The sequence below is a fragment of the Ichthyophthirius multifiliis genome (genome assembly GCF_000220395.1).
Source record: "Ichthyophthirius multifiliis unplaced genomic scaffold scaff_1120509251178, whole genome shotgun sequence".
NCBI classification, from domain to species: Eukaryota; Ciliophora; class Oligohymenophorea; order Hymenostomatida; genus Ichthyophthirius; species Ichthyophthirius multifiliis.
The window spans coordinates 47,924-66,834 of record NW_004086129.1 but is presented as its reverse complement, the minus strand read 5'-3'; the positions used below and the strand labels follow the sequence as shown (position 1 = coordinate 66,834).

At 15.9% G+C, this 18,911-nt stretch overlaps 3 protein-coding genes across 3 annotated transcripts, besides 13 other annotated features; 1 reads left to right on the top strand and 2 right to left on the bottom strand. All coding sequences in view use genetic code 6, as the record gives it.

The window, feature by feature from the left end:
- Positions 1–885: 885 nt before the first annotated feature.
- Positions 886–944: a microsatellite.
- Positions 903–978: a microsatellite.
- A 68-nt stretch (positions 979–1,046) lies between these two features.
- Positions 1,047–3,637, top strand: IMG5_154730 (mif4g domain protein; the record flags this gene model as incomplete). Its single annotated transcript, XM_004030678.1, has 4 exons — positions 1,047–2,040; positions 2,126–2,564; positions 2,624–3,461; positions 3,521–3,637. The coding sequence occupies 4 exons, from the start codon at positions 1,047–1,049 to the stop codon at positions 3,635–3,637; spliced, it is 2,388 nt and encodes a 795-aa protein (XP_004030726.1).
- Positions 1,249–1,313: a microsatellite.
- Positions 1,265–1,328: a microsatellite.
- A 31-nt stretch (positions 3,638–3,668) lies between the features above and the next one.
- Positions 3,669–3,695: a microsatellite.
- Positions 3,696–5,618: 1,923 nt separating this feature from the next.
- Positions 5,619–5,682: a microsatellite.
- Positions 5,683–5,772: 90 nt separating this feature from the next.
- Positions 5,773–5,812: a microsatellite.
- A 2-nt stretch (positions 5,813–5,814) lies between these two features.
- Positions 5,815–5,865: a microsatellite.
- Positions 5,866–6,205: 340 nt separating this feature from the next.
- On the bottom strand, positions 6,206–6,470 carry IMG5_154720 (IQ calmodulin-binding motif family protein, putative; the record flags this gene model as incomplete). The annotated part of the gene is made up of 2 exons (XM_004030677.1): positions 6,206–6,343; positions 6,390–6,470. The coding sequence occupies 2 exons, from the start codon at positions 6,468–6,470 to the stop codon at positions 6,206–6,208; spliced, it is 219 nt and encodes a 72-aa protein (XP_004030725.1).
- A 1,310-nt stretch (positions 6,471–7,780) lies between these two features.
- Positions 7,781–7,831: a microsatellite.
- Positions 7,832–8,212: 381 nt separating this feature from the next.
- Positions 8,213–8,267: a microsatellite.
- A 4,204-nt stretch (positions 8,268–12,471) lies between these two features.
- Positions 12,472–12,521: a microsatellite.
- Positions 12,522–12,725: 204 nt separating this feature from the next.
- Positions 12,726–14,236, bottom strand: IMG5_154710 (hypothetical protein). Its single transcript, XM_004030676.1, has one exon. It carries the CDS (start codon positions 14,135–14,137, stop codon positions 13,628–13,630), a length of 510 nt encoding a protein of 169 aa, XP_004030724.1. The 5' UTR covers positions 14,138–14,236; the 3' UTR covers positions 12,726–13,627.
- Positions 14,237–16,487: 2,251 nt separating this feature from the next.
- Positions 16,488–16,525: a microsatellite.
- A 1,911-nt stretch (positions 16,526–18,436) lies between these two features.
- Positions 18,437–18,499: a microsatellite.
- Between the last annotated feature and the right edge of the window lie 412 nt (positions 18,500–18,911).

The following is an 18,911-nucleotide window of genomic DNA, read 5'->3' as shown; positions in this document are numbered from 1 at the left end:
TTACAAACTAATTTTTTAATTATATTAATTTAATTAAATAAAAAATTAAAATTAATATTAAAAATAAATAAAAAAAAAGAAGAGTAAAATTAATATTTAAATTGATTTAAAAAAGTATAAAATTAAAAAAAACAAAATTATTTAGATAATATCAACTACGAAATTATACTTCATAAATATTATAAAATAATGATTTTATATTATATAGAATTAAATATATATTTGATATATTAACATAAACAAAATATTTATAATTATTAATTAATTATCTTAATGAAAAAAAAAAAAAAAAAATTATCTTAATCTTAATCTTAATCTAATTATATTTTTATTTTTCTTCCTGAAAAAAATCTAAAAAAAAAAAAAAAAATATTTATTTATTTAAAATAAAATCCATAAAGGAAAAAAAAATCCACTTTTTTTAGCCAACTAAAAAAAAAACTTAAAATTGATTAAAGTAATTTTGAAGAATTACTTATATATATATAATTATAAATAAAAAAAACAAAATAGTTTCTGTTTCAATTAATTAAATTGCTTATTTTATTAAAATAAAAGGGAAATAAAAAAATGTCTAATTAAACAACAAAGCCAAAAAAGTAATTAAAGCTAAATAATAAAGAATTCACAGTATAAGAATTAGAATAAACAAATAATTAGCAAACCAACACATAATTTGGAAATTAAAATGAAATCTAATTAAATAATAATAATACTCTTCCATATTATAATTAATATTAATAAAATTAATTTGTTCAACAAACTTAATATGTAAAATAATAATAATAACAGTAACCTTAATTTAACCAAAATAGTTCTTATTAAAATAAATAAAACTTTAATACTCATTATGTGATATAACAAAGAAATTAATAATAAGAGAACTAATAAGTTCAATAAACATAATAACAATAATAAACTCAATAAATATAATAATAATAATACTAATAATAATATTAATAATAATAATAATAATAAATTATTTAGACCATTTCTAATTAATAAGAAGGAGTAAAAAACCTAAAAAATAATTAAAATTACATAGTATGGCATTTAAAATCGAACCTTAAGAAACAATTAAATAAAATGAAGATTTAAAAAAAAAGCAAGAAGAAGAAGAATAAAAATAAAAAAAAATTGAACTTGAACAAGAAATTTTATAAAAATAATTATAAGAAAAAAAGAAAAAAGAAGAAGAAGAGCAAAAATAAAAAGAAGAAAAATTAGAATAAGAGAGAATCCGCCAAGAAATTGAAGAATAGTAAAAAAAAAAAAAACAAGAAGAAGAAGAAAAAAAGAAAAAAATAGAAGAAAAACAAATAAAAACATTAACTTTTGACTTAATATAGTACTTTTTAACAATTGAACCTCAATTTGAGCTCTAAAACAATCCCGCACATATTTTTGATACAAGAATAATCTAATTTAACTCCCGAACTTATACCGACAAAATTTAAAATAAACCTCAAAACTACCCAAACCGTTCCAGTCAACCCCGAACCTCTTATAACCCTAACTATAATAAAAATAACGGAAATTAATAGCATATTAGATAAGAGGGTAAAAGCAATACTTTTGTTTAATAGAATCATGATATAATCATAGAAAGAACTAAGGAAGATAAGGATGTGGTAGAAATAAAAATGAAAATTAAATAGAATGCTGCTAAATTTTTAGACCATATGAGATAGGAAAAATTAGATTAGAATAAAAAATAAATCAATGATATTAGGCTTTGGTTAAACATTCTGACACCTTCTAATTTCGAAGATCTTAAAAAATCACTTTTTAATTATATTAAAGAAGAGGTACTTTGTGAGTGCATTGTAGAAGGTATTATTGAAAAGGCGAGAACTTAGAAACTTTATACTGGAGTTTATGCTAATTTATGTAAGTATTTGATTCTTGAGTCGAAGTTTGTTTTTAAGAAAGATGAAAATTAACATAATTATTTTAAAAATCATCTTATTACGAATATTTAGTAAACTTTTTAAGGGGAAAAAAGTATTTTTGAAGGAAAAATGACTATTAAAAAATAAAGTTTTTTTTTTTTTGCCTATATATTTTATTTTTTGGAATTTATTTATATATTATTTATTTATTTTTTTTAAAAAAAAAAAAACAGAAAAACTTGAAGAAATGAATGAAGATGAGAAAAAACAATATTTTGATGAAAAAAAAAAAAGGGAAATGCTTAATTTAAGATTTATTGGCTGTTTGTATTTAAATGCTTGTATTAATCATTAAGTTATGTAGATTTGTATTGGTGAACTTATTAATAGATATGTAAAAGAATATTGTGAATTAAGCGAATAATAAATTAAAAACGAAGAAGTCGAAGAATCTCATTTTGAAGATCATTTAGAAGGATTAATCTTATTATTAGATTAGACAGGTGAAAGATAATGTGAAAGAATTAAAACAATTAAAGAAACAAGTAAATAATAATAATAAAGATAATAAGAATTAAATGAAATTAACCTAAATTTAATAAATTGTCTATAAAAAAGAGAATATTAAGAACTAAATTTTGAAAAATTAGAATATAATGAATATTTTTAATTGTAAAAAAAAAAAAAAAAAAAACTTAATTTTTAATTATTTAAAAATAACAAAAAAATAGTTTATAATGGTTAATATAAAATAAAAAAGTATCTCCAAGAATAGATTCTTTAACCAAAAATTTAATGGAAAGAAAAGAAAATAACTGGAAAGAAAGAATAAGTGATTAAGCTAATAAAGGTCCCCAAGATCAAGATACTATAAGAAAAGAATTCGACGAAGAAAGAATGAAAACTAAATTAGAAACTGAAGAATATTTCAAATAACAACAGGAATATTAATAAAATAATTAAAGATATAATTAAAGAAATAATCAATAAACTATTTATGTACAAAAGTAACCAAGTACAAGTGGGAAATAAAGAGTTTAAACTTAATAAGAAGAATTTAAAGAAGTTACAAATGCTTAATAGAAGAATCTATCAGAGGAAGATGGAAGAAATATCGCAAAGGAAATTTGGGGACATTTGGATAGCTAGAAAAAGTTTTAAGAAGACTATGGTATATAAAGTGCAATTAATGATTTTAAAGAATTAACTAGTTTATTTGACCCAGTACTTTATGGATAAATTCTTATCAAAACTGTGTATAATTGTAGTGTTTAGTTTAAGGAAAATAGACTTTCTGTGGCAAATGAAGCCATTAAATTTATTAAACCAAATGAATTTGTGTAGGCTATGAATGAAAGGCTTAATAAAAGTAAAAATGAGAGTGCTGATTTCCCACTTTTCCTTACATTTTTATCTAAAATATTTGTTGAGTTTTATACTAAGGGAAATGCGAGCTTTAAAGACATTTAAGTTAAGTTTAAAGATGACTTTGATGAAGATGATAAGGAAGACCTTGTTTTTGTCTTTAAAGAATTCTTTAAAGAATGTACTGAATTGATTAAAGATTAAGTATTTTATTTTATTTTGATGTTTTTTTTATTTAAAATGCTTTTTTATTTTTTTTATAGGAAGGGTTTGATGCTGAGAAATTATTAAATGAATAAATCAAATTTGTTTTGGAAGGTAAGGATGAATATTATAGTCTGTTTGAAAAAGATTATTTAAAATAGTTTAAAAAAATATGATTAAGATATATATACATAATATATTTATATATTTTTTTTTTTTTTTTTTTTTTTTTTTCGGATGTAATTTGTAATACAAAATATATGTAATATTTAATTTAATATAGTTATATGAAATTATATTTAAATTTAATATTTAATGATACTTATATAAATGTTTAAAATATTTATTTAATCTTTTTATATTTATATTTTTTTAAAAAAATTATTAAAAAAGTATATTATAAAAATGGATTAGTTTAAAGAAATTTAAAATAATAGTTAATATGCTTAAAAATTATAATATACAAAAAATGATTCTTTAAAAGAAAGCAAATCAAATAGTAAATTTTAAAAGTTAAAACAAAAACAAAATCTATTAATTATACTTTTTTAAATATAAAAAAAGAAAACGATAAAAACTAAAAAATGATTGTTTCAACGGGTCAAATATAATATTCAAACAAATAAAACGATTTATTTAATTATTAAAACCATGATAATTAAAAAATCGAGCAAAATGAAATTGAAAAATCGGATAAAAGTGTAAAAGATAATAATGAATTTAATCAAAATGATAAAGAGCAAAATTAATGTTATGATACAATAAAAGAAGAACATAAACAAGAAAATTAAATTTAATAAAATTAAGATAAGAAGAATTCTTTAGAATAAAAAATTTAATAACAATAATATTAAAATTAAGAATACTAGTAATATCAAATATAAGAAATTTTATAATATTAAGGAAGTAATAATAATGGTAAATATGAATAATACTAAAGATCATATTAAATGATTGCTTTAAGGAAAATATTAAACAAAGATAGAATACTAGCTTAAAATATAGAAAAAGAATATGAAATATATATAAAAAACGAAATTGAATTTTGTAATAAATTAAAATAATTAATGGGTGTTTTAGAAAATAAAATTGCGAAAAATGAAAATATTAAAGCCACTTCGGAGGCAATGTAATATTTTGCAAAAGCGTAAATTAATTAAATATTTGAATATTTAAAATATGTATTACTTTTTTAATTTTGATATTTATAAGAACATATATTTTTTAAAATATTATAGATAGATTTTTTAAACACTAACTGTATTATTTCGATCTAAACTTTTGTAAATGAAATTAAATAATTCGAATTATTAATTTAAGACTTTGAAAATAAATTACAAAAACATTAATTTAATAAATAAAATTATTTAAAATCTAAAATTAATAATAAAGATACTATTTCATATTAGATTTTTTAAAATTCCTAAATTGAAACTGAATAATGTGGACTTAATTTAACAAATAAATTAAAATAATATATAAAAAATAGAAACTCTGAATTTAGAGTGATAAAATATTTTTTTTTACTTAAAATTATTTCTTATTTTATTTATTTTTAAATAGGATATATCACTTCATTTGAACTCTTAATTAGTTAATTATCACGGAAAAAGTGTTTAATATTATTCAGCTTATTTTCTAAAACTATTTCAAATAGATACTAAAGGAAATCCATATTAAGATAAAAATTAGAAATATGGAAAATAGCCTTATATTTTGTAATGTAAATAAGTTTTATAAGAATTATTGTAAGATAATAGGATCGATGATTATTTATATACAGAATTCGAAGAAAGTAATTAAATTATATAATAGGAAAATATTAAATAAGAAGAATTAATTTAATAAAAAATTAATGAATAATATTTAAAGTTAAATTTAAAAAAATAAGAATTAGATAGTGATAAATAAAGTGATATTAATAATATTGATTTTGAAGGAAAAAATAAGGTTAATTATTAAAGAAATAGTTATAAAAATAATGATCATAACGAAGAATAAATTTAAGATAGTTCTATTAGTAATCCTATAATGATTTCTTTAGAAAATAATAAAAATATTACTTTATAAAATATACCAGATTTAACCAAAAAATCAAATAAAAATAAATGATTTTATAAAAAATAAATTTAATTGAAAACATAAAAAAAAAAAAACATATATAAAAATATTTATATTATATTTATATATATATATATATATATATATATATTTTATATATGTTTAATTAATTATTATTATTTTTTTTTCTTTTTTATCTTTATTAAAATATATTACACAAATATAAAAAATTAATACAATCCGATTACCAATTTTTATTTATATTATATTTTTATTAATATATGTTTTTAAATTATTTTATTATTTAACTTTTTTTTTTATTTTATATTTGCTTATTTTTTTTTATAATTTAGTTTGTCCTAATTATGAAAAAAAATTTAAATATAAATTCAATTTTTTTTATTTAATTTAGAATCTTTTAATTTTAATTATATAGTTTATTTATATGTAAATAATTAGATTATTCTTCTTATACTTATAACTCATAATATAAATTTATTGTTTAATAATTTGTTACTTAAATATTAAAAAAATGTTTATTTAATTTTTTTATTTATAACTTAAATATTACAATAAAAACATAATATATATTTTTTACTATAATAAAAAATACAGATATTTATTTATTTAAAATACAATTATAAATATTTTTTTATAAAAATATACATAGTTTATTAATTTTATCAATAAATTTTTTTGCCTTTTTACATTTATTCTATCATCTCTTCAACTAAATCTTCAAATATATAATCACTTAATTCCATAACAAATTCAGTTTTTTCGTCTTCATATAATTACCATTTATAATCGTTTTCGTAAATCTAAAAAAACAAAAATTTTGAAATAAAGGAAATATATATAAATTACATCAGTTAATAGCATTCTAGAAAGCCTTTCTTCTCTACATTAATTAAAATACTCATTTTCCTATCTATCATTATATTCCATTAATTCTATAACATAAGACTTTTGATTGTTTTTATATTTATTAGAATCTTTATTGTTATACTTTTCATTTTCATTAATAATGCCACACAAAAAAGAAGCCCATTCAATAGCTTTCTTAATGCTATTTTCTTCTATCCATTTAAGATTTTCAAGTGTTATTTGCTATTTAATAATATTTTTTTCACTTTTATGCCAAGGATATGGAATCCCACTTAAAGTAAAATAAGGTCTAAAAATATTTAAACATTCATTCAACGTATCGAAAATAGCTTTGTTATGTATATGTTAAAATTCATTAACAATTTATTATTTTTAATCTTTTATTTATTTCTATTTTTTATTTTTATTTAAAAAAATAAAAAAAAATGTTTAATATTAAAAATACATCTTAACTATTTTCAAAATTAATAAATAAGTTTTCATTTAAAACAAAAGGTAAACAAACATTTGAATTAAATTAAGATTTCTCATCTTTTTCTCCATTAGGTATTTGTAAAAAGTTATCATACCCATGTATTAGTTTGAGTCTTTTTTCTGGACTAAATCCAAACGGGGTATTTATATCTCTAACAAATTATTCTTTTTAATTTTAGAATATATACTTATAAAGCTCAACCATATATTATTCAATAATATATAAGTTTGTAGGAATTCCAAAACTATCATCTTATTTTTAAATTTAATTTTTATTTAATTATTAATTTAGTCTTTCTTCTACTTGTGCATTCATTAACCATTTTTCGTTAATTTCTTCATTTATACTCATAGTAGTATATATAGCAGGAGGTGTTTTATATATATTTAAATCTTCTTTTTTTTAATTTAGATTTTGATTTTATTAAATTTTTTCATCTACTTATTAATTTATTATTAAATAATATTCGGGATGAAAATTGTCACTTTATTAAGAAATTTTTTATTGAATCTTATTACTTTTGTTTTGATCTTCAAAGAAAACTCCATTTTACCCCTTTTAAAAAGATTTTTTATCATTTTTTTCGCAAATAACTTGCTTTTTATTAATATTGCTTTGTTCTGGAGTAATTTCTTTATTTTATACGAACATTTTTTCATTTATGAACCTTTCTATGTATATTTATTTTATAAATAAAATTAAAAATAAAAAAAAAAATACCATTTTTATTATTTTTTTCTTCATTAGAAGTAAATAATTTTTATAAATCTTTTATTTTAGATTTTTATTTTTTATTTATTTCTTTGTTTAGTTTCTTTTCTTATTATATTTAATTATTAGTAGTTATTTAAATTTTTTATTGACAATCAGTATTTTCTCCTTTATCAAGAAAAGAATTATTATTATTATTATTATTATTATTATTATTATTATTATTATTATTATTTTAAAGTATTTAATTAACTAATTATATTTAAGGTTTATTTTTTGATATAGATTAAAGTTCTTATAATTTTATAATTTATTCAATTTATTATGTTTTGCATAAATCTTTAATAATATTTTCATTAAATTTTTTAAAAGAATCACGATCAAATAAGGCATTGTTGTTATTATTTTTTTAATCATTTATTGTGTTAGCTAAAGATTACTAAGAGTTTTAAATAATATTTAGCTATAAATCAGAAGAAGTACTATTACTATTATTTTTATTATTATGATTATTAATTCTATTATTATTTTAAGAAATTTAATTTTAAAAAACATCTTAAGAAGTTAACTGCTTTTTAGATGTTGCAAGAATTTCATTAACTAATAATAAATATAAATAATTTTTATTTTATTCTTCATTATAATTATTATTTTACTCTTTATTATTATTTAAAATAATTTTTGGATTATTATTTTAATTTTATTAAACTTATTTTAATATATCTTGATTTTATTTTTCTACTAATTATTTTTTATTTTATTCGGTCTATTACTATATTAAGCTTAGAATTTTTTTTTTAATCTTAATCTGAATCTATAGCTTTACATAAATATTAAGATATTTAATTCCATTTTTATATTTCCATTTCTCTCAATTCAATTAATTCTTATTGATAGTTTTATAATTTATCTAAATATATATAAATAAATAAAATACATGAACAAAAAAAAAAGCATATTACCATTTTCATCAATTTTTTTAAATAGGCTTAATTATTAACTTTAAGATTAATCTTTTTTAGCATCTTCATTAGTATCAACAGTCGAAGTATTTAAAGATTTAATAGTCGATATATTAATAACTTTATCTTAGTTTTCGAATTCTTTATTTGCACTTTCATCATTTTAAAAATTATTATCAAATAGGTTTTTTTTTTAATAATTTGGACATTATCTAGAATTTTCATTTTCTGTTGTAAGTAAAAAATCTAATAGAACTTTTCTTGTATTATATCCTTTCCAAACTTTTTAAATATAAGTAGCACAGCTATTTATATAAAACATATAATTATCTTCTTGTGATTATTAAGTTTCGTCTTGTTTTTGAACTTAATCAATTATCTTGATTTCCTCTTAATTTTCTTTTTTTTTTTACATTTTTTTAAATTTATGATCTATTAATTATTATTTCTTATATTTTTTTCTATATTATTTTTTAAATTTTTTTAATTAATATTTGGCTCTTATTAATTATTTGTTTTACTTGTAAATTCTTTAAATCTATATAATATCTCTTCGTATTATTTTTTAACAGTATTTATTTGTTTTTCTTTACTTTTTTCTTTTTCATTATTATCTTCGATTGTTTTTTAATTGGGTCTTTCTAAAGACGCCATTATTTTTCTATATTCTTCATGTAGTGATTAATATTTATCTAAATCTTATTAAGTTTTTAAATTTATAGTTTTATATTGCTATTTTTTTCAACACTTTTATTACTTATAGAAGTTTTTAATTGATTTTTCAAGTTATATTTATTTATTTTTATTATATTTTATAATGCTGTATTTTACAAATTTATTTTATGTTTATATTTTATACATTTCTAAACTATATTTTATATTTATAATTAATTTTAAATTTTTCTTTTTTTCGAGTTTTATTCATTTTATATTTAATCTTTTTCTTATAATTATATATTTTTTAAATAAAAAAAAAATTAAATATTAAGTATACCTTTTGATTTTAATTAGCTATGCTAGTTGTTACTTGTTTTAATATTTGCAGATTTATCATTATTTTTATTATTATTTTTAACAAGAATACAATCAGATTAATTTACTTTTTCAACATTTTTTTAGTTTAATTTAGATATATTTTCACTTTTTTCTTAAATTAATTTTTATTATGAAATAATTTTTTACATAATATTATTTTATTATTAAGTTTTATTTTTAATTATTTTTTAATCATTTAATATAATTACTTTTTTTTTTATATTTTTGTTTTATTATTTAAATTCCTAATATTTGCTTAATTTTTGATTTTCTTTTAAAACGTTTTTGTTTTCGACTTGATTATTTTATATTTTAATTTATTTTATGCTTTTTTAAAATTCTTCTGTTGAGTTGTTTTTCGCAGACTGTTTTTATTTACTACTTTTGCTAATATTATTATTTTTTTATTTTTTTAATTAATTTAAACAATAATCTAAATATTTATCTTTTTAAGTTATACTACTATCTTTTTATTATTCTTTTTAGTTATTTTTATCTGGAGAAGCATAAAAAAACTTCTAAATAGATTTATTTTAAAAACCTTTTGTATCATTACTATACAAATTTATTGCAGATTAACTTTAAATTGTAGATGGCGATAAAGATTTATATAAATTTGAAATATTAAAATTATTTTAAAGGATATTTGTGGATTAATTATTATGGGATAAATTAACAATATAATTTAATTTTTATCGTTACTTTTAAGTGTTTAATTATTTATTTATTGATTATTATTAAAAATCTTCTTTTAAAAAAAACTTTTTATAATCAGTTATCACTTTAGGAAATTTTCCTAAAAAATTTTTTAAATTTAAATGTTAATGGGATATATAATTATATATTTTTTTATTTGAAAAAGATTATTATTTTACTTGAAAAATTCGAATCTTTTTAAATCACGACTTAATTATTTAAAATCTAATCTATTTTTTTTCCAATTATTTCTTCTTTACTTTTTTACATTTTTTTTTATCCAAAAATAATTACAAAAAATTATACTTTTTGCTTTTCGAATTTCTTTTATAACTCATTTAAATATATTTTTATTTAAAACTTTATTTATCTCTTTAAAGTATTTTTAATTTATATTATTCTAAGTTGTTTTTTTTTTTTTAATTAAAGAAAATTATTTAAATATTTATTTTTAAAAAACTATTATTTTAGTTTTACAAATTTTAATTAAAATAACAAAACAAATAGTAAAAAATCACAAAAAACTTAATAAAGTTTTATAAATTAGAATAATAATAATAAAATCCAATAATAATTTTTTAAATAAAAAAATATTACATATATTAATGAAACAAAAATATACAATTTAGATATTATTTATTTTTTTCATTATTTTTTATTTTTTAAATAAATTAATCTATTTTTAATATTTTTATAATTAAATAATTACATTTACTTTATTTTCCATTTTATTGATAATATTTAATAATTTACCAAAAAATACAAGATTTTATAAATTCCCAAATAATAATATCAAATAATAAATTAATTAAATAATATCCTAAAAAGATAAATAATAAATAAAAAAAATATAAATAAATTAATTTAAAGTAAAACAATTTTATTATATATATATTTTTTTTATAGATTAAATTATTTTAAAGAATTTATTTATAAATTTTACCTAACCATCTATTCACTCTGTTTGGTGAATAATTAGAAGAAACACTAAAAACACAATAATAAAAGAAGCACCATAAACTAAAAAGGATAAAAGATCCCAATTTATTATATCTATAATTAAAAATTAAAAGAACTATTATTTCTACAATAAAGAAAGTATAATAGCATACTCCGCTTAAAAAAAGATTCTATAAAATATTAAAACTATTATTTTCTTAATCTAGTTTAGACTATATATTAAAAAAAAATAAAAAAGTATATCAACGATAAAAAAAATACCCTAAAAATACAGTTTACTGCTAAATAATATTAGATTCTGATATAATAAACACTTATTTTTATTTACTTTAATCTATCTTAGAAGAACCAAAATAGCATGATTAAATTATGAACAAGTAAAGCTCCTCTAAACCAATTCGTAAGTTTGCTTTAATAATTGTATATTTATTCGGAAAATCATTATTTATAGATAAATTCAAGCTTTTTTATTATTATTAATTTTATAATGATTTTTAAGAATTAACTTCCATATTTAAATTGATTATTTCGTTTTTACATTTTTAGCATAGAAAAAGATTTGAGTATGTTTTATCCTAAAGATCTAATTATAAATTGCTTTGCGGTATTTCAAAATAGTCTTATTTTTTAGATTAAGATTTAATTTTTTTCAAGTTTTATTTTGTTTATTATTATGGATATAGTATATTATGTTTACTATTTTCATTAATTCTTATAGATTTTGATTTGTTTCTTTTATTTTTGTTATTTTCAATTTATTCATCATCTTCTTCCTCTTCTTCATTTACTATTTATAATCGTTTTTTTTATAATCCGTGTTATATTATTTGACCGTTTTGTATTAAAGGAAGTGATATACATTATCTTTTAACTTTTGTTTGATTATTATTTTCTGAAATACTTTATAAAGAGTTAATTTAGTAAAAATGGTTTTCCAATATATTATTTTTTTTAATGAATTTTTATTTATTTATAAAATCGTAAAGGATATGTTAATCAACATTATCTTTAGATTATTATTTTTATTTATTCTTATCATTTTTAAGTTTATCATTATTTTTGTTTACTTGAACTTTGATTGGATCTAATTTAACATTATATATATTTTTTTTTAAATTATCGTTTCGATAAACGCCATTATTAATTTGAACTTCTTAATTTGTATTTAATTTTTCTTAATTTTTATTTGCACTTTTATAATTTTTTATTTCAATTTAGTTTAAATTAATTATATTTTATTATTTTTAATTATCATTATTTTATTAATTTTTATTTTATAAATTATTTTGAATAACACATTCTGTATTTTGAGTTTAGCTGTATTTCTTAGTAATTCGATTTTCTTTTAATATAGTAATTTCAGTATTTCGTTCATTAATATTTTTTTGCTTAGTTGCTACATAATTTTTCACATTCAAATCGTTTTAAGATTAACAATTAACTTACTTAAGTAATAAAAGATTTTTTTTTTTTATTCCTTTAATAACTTATAAGTATTAAAATAATTAAAAAAGCAGTAAATTAAAATGCTGCATACCAAATTACTATATAATTATACCACTCAAGACTTTCAAAAAGGTCTTAAATATTGTCTTTATCGATGATTTCTTTTAAATTTTTATTTTTAAAAATATCAAAAAAACTTTACACAACAGTAACAGGACCTTTATTATTTTAACAAATGCAATGCACTTAGAACTAAAATTTTAATAAAGTAGTTTTACAATTATCCTCATTCCATTAAAGTTAATTCTATTAATTTAAATTATTAAATTAAATACATGTAAAGCCTTCGAAATTACTTTAACTTTTTTAATAATTAAGTACATAACTTGTTTCTTTATTTACTAAGTTGTAGCTTTTAGAATCCACTATTTATATTTCCTTTATGGGGGTTATTTATTTATATTCTTTAGATAATTCAGCAAATGGGTTGTTTTGATATTCGTAGTTTATTGTATAATACATAAGATTTTTAGTTTTTTCTTCAATTATTGTATCTGTTTTAACATTAAAAGCATTTCCAGAATAAGAAATATTTTCATTTTTGAAATATTGTAAGCATTAAATTAATAGTTAGTTGGTAAAAAGGATAACATTTTATTAATCTTATTCATTTTTTATTGTCAAAGCTAAAGACATTTTATCTAAATATTCCAAAAGCGAATAGCAATAGTTAATACATAATTTTAAATGCTCTTCGTAATCTTAATATTCATATTATTAGTACATTTTTAAAATATCAATTTATTTAGTATAGAATTCTTTCAGTTTTTCATAATTAATTTAAAAATTTTCATTTTAGATGTTTGCTTGAATTTCATAACAATTTTTTATGATCTAAAAAATATTCATTTTCTAATCTCCTTTATTCAAAGTCATTTTTTCGTAAAACTTTTCTGCTTTTTTGCACATTTCTTTTAATTGTTTTTCGTCTAAATTATCTATACCAGTTTATCCTTCTTATATCTAGTTATATTTTTATTAAACTTACTTTATTTCCATTAAAATTAACCATTCTACATTTTTTGATTCGTCTGTTAAATTTTCTGTAGGTTTAATTTAAGAATCATTTTATTAAACAAAAATTTTTTTTTTAATAGAAATGCTTCCTTCTAAATTTTCAAAAGCTTAACATTCAATTGTAAATTCTCCTTAAATAAGATTTAAAGTAATGACATTTTCTATTATTTTATCTTTAATTATAAATTTTTAATCATTTTGATATAAAATGAAACTATATAATAATTAATTTTAAGCTTAAAAAGGCACACAATTATTTAGATAAACTTAGAAATCAGAATTCTAATAAATTTCAGGAACAGAAATATCAATAGAACAATTTTTAGGTGGAATAATTAATTTTAAAAAAATAATTTAATTAACATCTGCACTAGTATTTAAAAGAGTGAACTTCAAACTTATTGAATTTTAATTTAAATCGTTAATTTATATATTCTCGAATACATTTTGCATTTAAATTTGTAGTTATGAACTTGAATAAATTTATTAGTAAATTTCTTTATCATTATAAATAAACTAAATTTTATATTAGAAGTTATCCAATGCATTTTAATAAAAGACTTCTAAATAAATTATTTGATTTTATGTTATACCTTTAATTAAATAACTATAATCGTAAATTACTTTTAAAAATTCTTAAGGGCGATAATCATATTTATAATCTGTTTTTTACTTAAATTATAAAAGTATATCGCTTTTTAATAGCTAATAATTTACATTTTATTAAGCTTTTACTTATAAAAAAAATTATTTTTAAGATTTTATATTTTAAGGTTTTAAATTTACAATAGTTTAATCATAACTAAGATCTAGTAAAGTTTCATTTGCTTATTCATATTATTATTGATCATTTAAGTAAAGTATATTATATTTAACTATTATATTGCTATTATTTGAGAAATTTTCTGTATTTAAAAGTTAAAATTTAATTTCAAAATATCTCTAAAAACTTATCACGTCAACATAATTTTCGGGAATTATTAATAATTAAGGTTTATTAGTTATTAGAGTTAAATATTTTTATTAAGTTTATAATTTAATATGGCTACATCTTATTTAAAGATGATAAATGAAACCTGCTTATAGAGTAAATTTTGGTAAGACTAGTCTCTTTTGAAATATACTTTTTTCTAAGTTAAATTATTATAATAATTTATATTTTTATTATATTGCGATTTCGTCATAAACAGATAAATTATTATTGGTTTCTTCTAATTATAAAATTAAAAATTCGACAAAGATTTCATTTAAAATAGAATTCAAAGATTCGTTTACTTCGAAATTTGCAACCATAATAAATGTTTCGCTTACATTAATTTTTATTATTTTTAAATTATAATTTAAAGTTATATTTATTTATTCTTCATTATATTTATATTATAATTGTCTCTTTATAATTTATTAGTTTTATATTTATATTTGTTTTTTAGCAAAATGTTAATTTTTTAAATATGCTTTTATGTTTAATAATTATTATTATGGGCAATTTTCTAATACTATTTTATTAGAAGATTGTATATAAAACTATAATATTTAATCCTAGAAAAAGTTTTAGTCTAAAAATATTGTTACTATTTCATCGTTAATCTAAATCACAAATCTATTCTTTTATTTATCTTCTTTATAATTAATTTTTATAAAGATATACTTTTCCACATTTATGAAATTTTATATAGTTTTTTGATTAAATTAATATTAGACTAATATTTAATTTTGGAAATAATTTAACTAAAGGCTATTACTCATTCTAAAATTTTTATTTTTAAATATGCTTATAATATTTTATTAAGGTTATAAATTTAATAGCGTTTAGAAATTAATTTCAAAATCATTTAGAACATTATTTTATCTAATTAATGTTATTAAATTAATATTATTTTCTAACTTATTTAATAAATAATTTTTATTAATTTAATTACAATTCTTTTAAAATTATATATAAATAGCCTATTCACTAAAAATGTGACTAATGTTAATTGTAAAAAGAATATAAAATAAAAAAATCATCTTTCTTTGTTTTAATATTATAAAATAATTATATATATTATTTGATTTATAGAAAAATTTTATAATATATTTATACATTATGAAATGTAATTTTAATGAGTATTTATAATTCTATTACATAATTATTAATAGAAAAATATATTTCTATATATATTTTTAGTTTTTAATATATGATTAAAATTGTATTAGATATATAAAATAAATAATTTTTACATTATTAATTAAATTATACACTTGAATTTTTTATGATAAAATTATAATAAAATAAAATATATTAAAAATATTAAAATTTTTTGAGTTTTTTAAAATATATGTATATTTAAATTTGATTTTTATATGAAAACTTAATTAATAAAATTAAAATTATAAATAATAATTTAAAAAAAAAAATATATATAAAAATATTATTTCGAAAATAAAATAATTATTTATTACTAATATCAATACTTTTAAATAAAAATATTGAAAAATAATTTTATTGAGATATTTTAATTATTTAAAAATAAATATTTTTTAATCTATTATTTTCTAAAATTTAATTAATATAATTTATAAATATAATTATTATATGATAAATCTTAGCAACTTAATACAGATTATTCATATATAATTTAAACTCTAATTTAATTTTTTACAAATCCTTTTCTTGACTACTAAATATTAATTTACCTTTTCAATTTCGATTTACTCATCACTTTTATCTTCAACATTTTTATCTTATTTATATTTTTTATTATCTTATATTTAAAAATATAGATTTTTAGCTAATTAAATAAGATATTCCTATGCTTATTATTTTGAAAAAGTTTATATATTTAATATCTCATCGCCAATTTTTTTGGAATTTCTATAGGTGTCAGAACAAATTAAATTTTCATTATTACTAAATATATTTTAATTAAAGTTATTTATCTTATGTAATTTTTCTTAATAACATTGATAAGAACTAATTAAAGATTCGTTTCTAAATTAAAGCTCTTCATTTAATTTTTTTATATTATTATTTTCAGTTTCTAAAGTTTTATTTATAAGGATTTATATGGATAGATTTTTTCTCAGATTATTAATTTCTTATTCTAGTTTGTTTACTTTTTCAATTAAACTATTTTTATCTTCAAAGTTTCTTTATTATTTTTATAATTATTAAACATTATTTTTATTTACATTGTTTTCCATTATTTATTTAGCTTTAGTCAAATCTAATTTAGGTATATTTACATTCAATTTTTTTTAATTTTCTAATTATTATTAGTTTATTTCTTAGATAATTATTTATTGATTTTTTTTAGCTTTTTCAGGTAATTCTTCGATAGAATAATCATCGTCAATTAAACAATAACTATTTTATTAAAACGATTAATTCATATTTCTATGATCTTATATAAAAATTTATTTATAGATTTAACAGTTTTTTTAATTTTATTTTTATTGTAATTTTTTTTTGTTAACACTTTTAAATTTTTACATTAAAATACTAAGCTTGAATTTAGATTTTCTTTTGTTTTTCCATTAAATTTAATTAATTCATTACTTATTGCCTTATTTATATAAAAAAATATTTATAAATATTATTTTTGATACCATATTTATTTTGAGTAAATTTTTTTAATTTTTTTCCAAAAAATCAATTTTACTATTTTTTTAAGATATTATTATATTCAAGTAATTGATTTCATCATGCATAATTTTTGTTTGTTCATTTAAAGAAATAATCTATTTTTTTATTTATTTTTAAAAAAAAAATTAATATTAAAATAATAAAAAATTAAATTCTCATTTTTTTTTTTACATTTTTACAAAGAATTGAATTTTCATTATATAAATATGATTCTTTTTACAAATCATCAAACATATTTTCATATTCTTTAATTTTGTACTATAATTACATGATTTAGTCTTCAAATTCAGATTAGATTTATTTTTCTTATTTTTATGAAGCCTCTGATATTTACTCATATATAAATGCCTTGCTTTGTGCTTCATTTCTTTCAGTTGTTAATTTTTAAATATTTTAAATTAAATTTAAATTTTCTTCATATAAAGTTTAAAAAACTAAATTTGAGCCTCTTCTTTTTGAATCTAATTATTAATTCTTTTAATCCTTCATTAATATCTTTAAAGCTTCTTTGTTTAAATTTATAATTTTTAACTATTCTTGTAATTCTTACTTTAATTGCTCGTTTTCTAATTATAAATATTATATTTTAGTTTATTTTCGGTTCTAATTTTAATTTATATTATTTTGGTTTAGATTTATGTTTTATTGTTAACTAGAAGTTGGAAAATTTTAATCTAATTGATTTAAATGGTAAAAAATCATTTGATTAATTTTTATAATTTATTTATTCTTTTAATATTTACAATATTATTTACTTGATAGGTTTTTTATTGATATTTATATTAAAATAGATATTTAAAGAATTTTGTTAATATATAAATAATTATATAAACAAAAAAATATAATATATTTAAGATAAATATTTAAAATTCATAATTTAAATAATTTTTTTTGAAAATAAATTTTTATTTAATTATATTATTTAGAAATATAATAATAAAAAAATGAAAATTTTAAATATATTACAAATAAAAATAATTATATAAAATAAAAAAAAATATAATTATTTTATTTAATTATTATAATGAATAAATTAATTATTTTATATGATTTAATTTTTAAATTTAAAATTTTTTATAATTAATTTTTATAATATTAATTTAAATAATAATATAATATATTAATAAAGTAAAATACTTATTAAATCTATTATTAATAAGCAATAAAATTAAAAAATTTCATTAAATATTATATTTTATTAAAATTTAATATATATTTATAATTTGAATTTAAATTCTTATATAAAATAAAAAAAATATTAAATTTAAAAACACTTAAAAATCATTTAAAAATAAACAAGAATAATGAAAATATAAAATGTAATATTATTAAAAAAATAAAAATTAAATAACAAAAATAAAAGAAAGAAGTAATAAATCTAATATAAAAAGACCCCTGTACAAGACATAAAAAACCTCAATTAAACTAAGCCTTAAAATCAAATATAAATAAAGCTAATTTTTTGAAATAAAATCAACTAAAAAAAAATATTGCAAATGGAAATAAAGTTACTT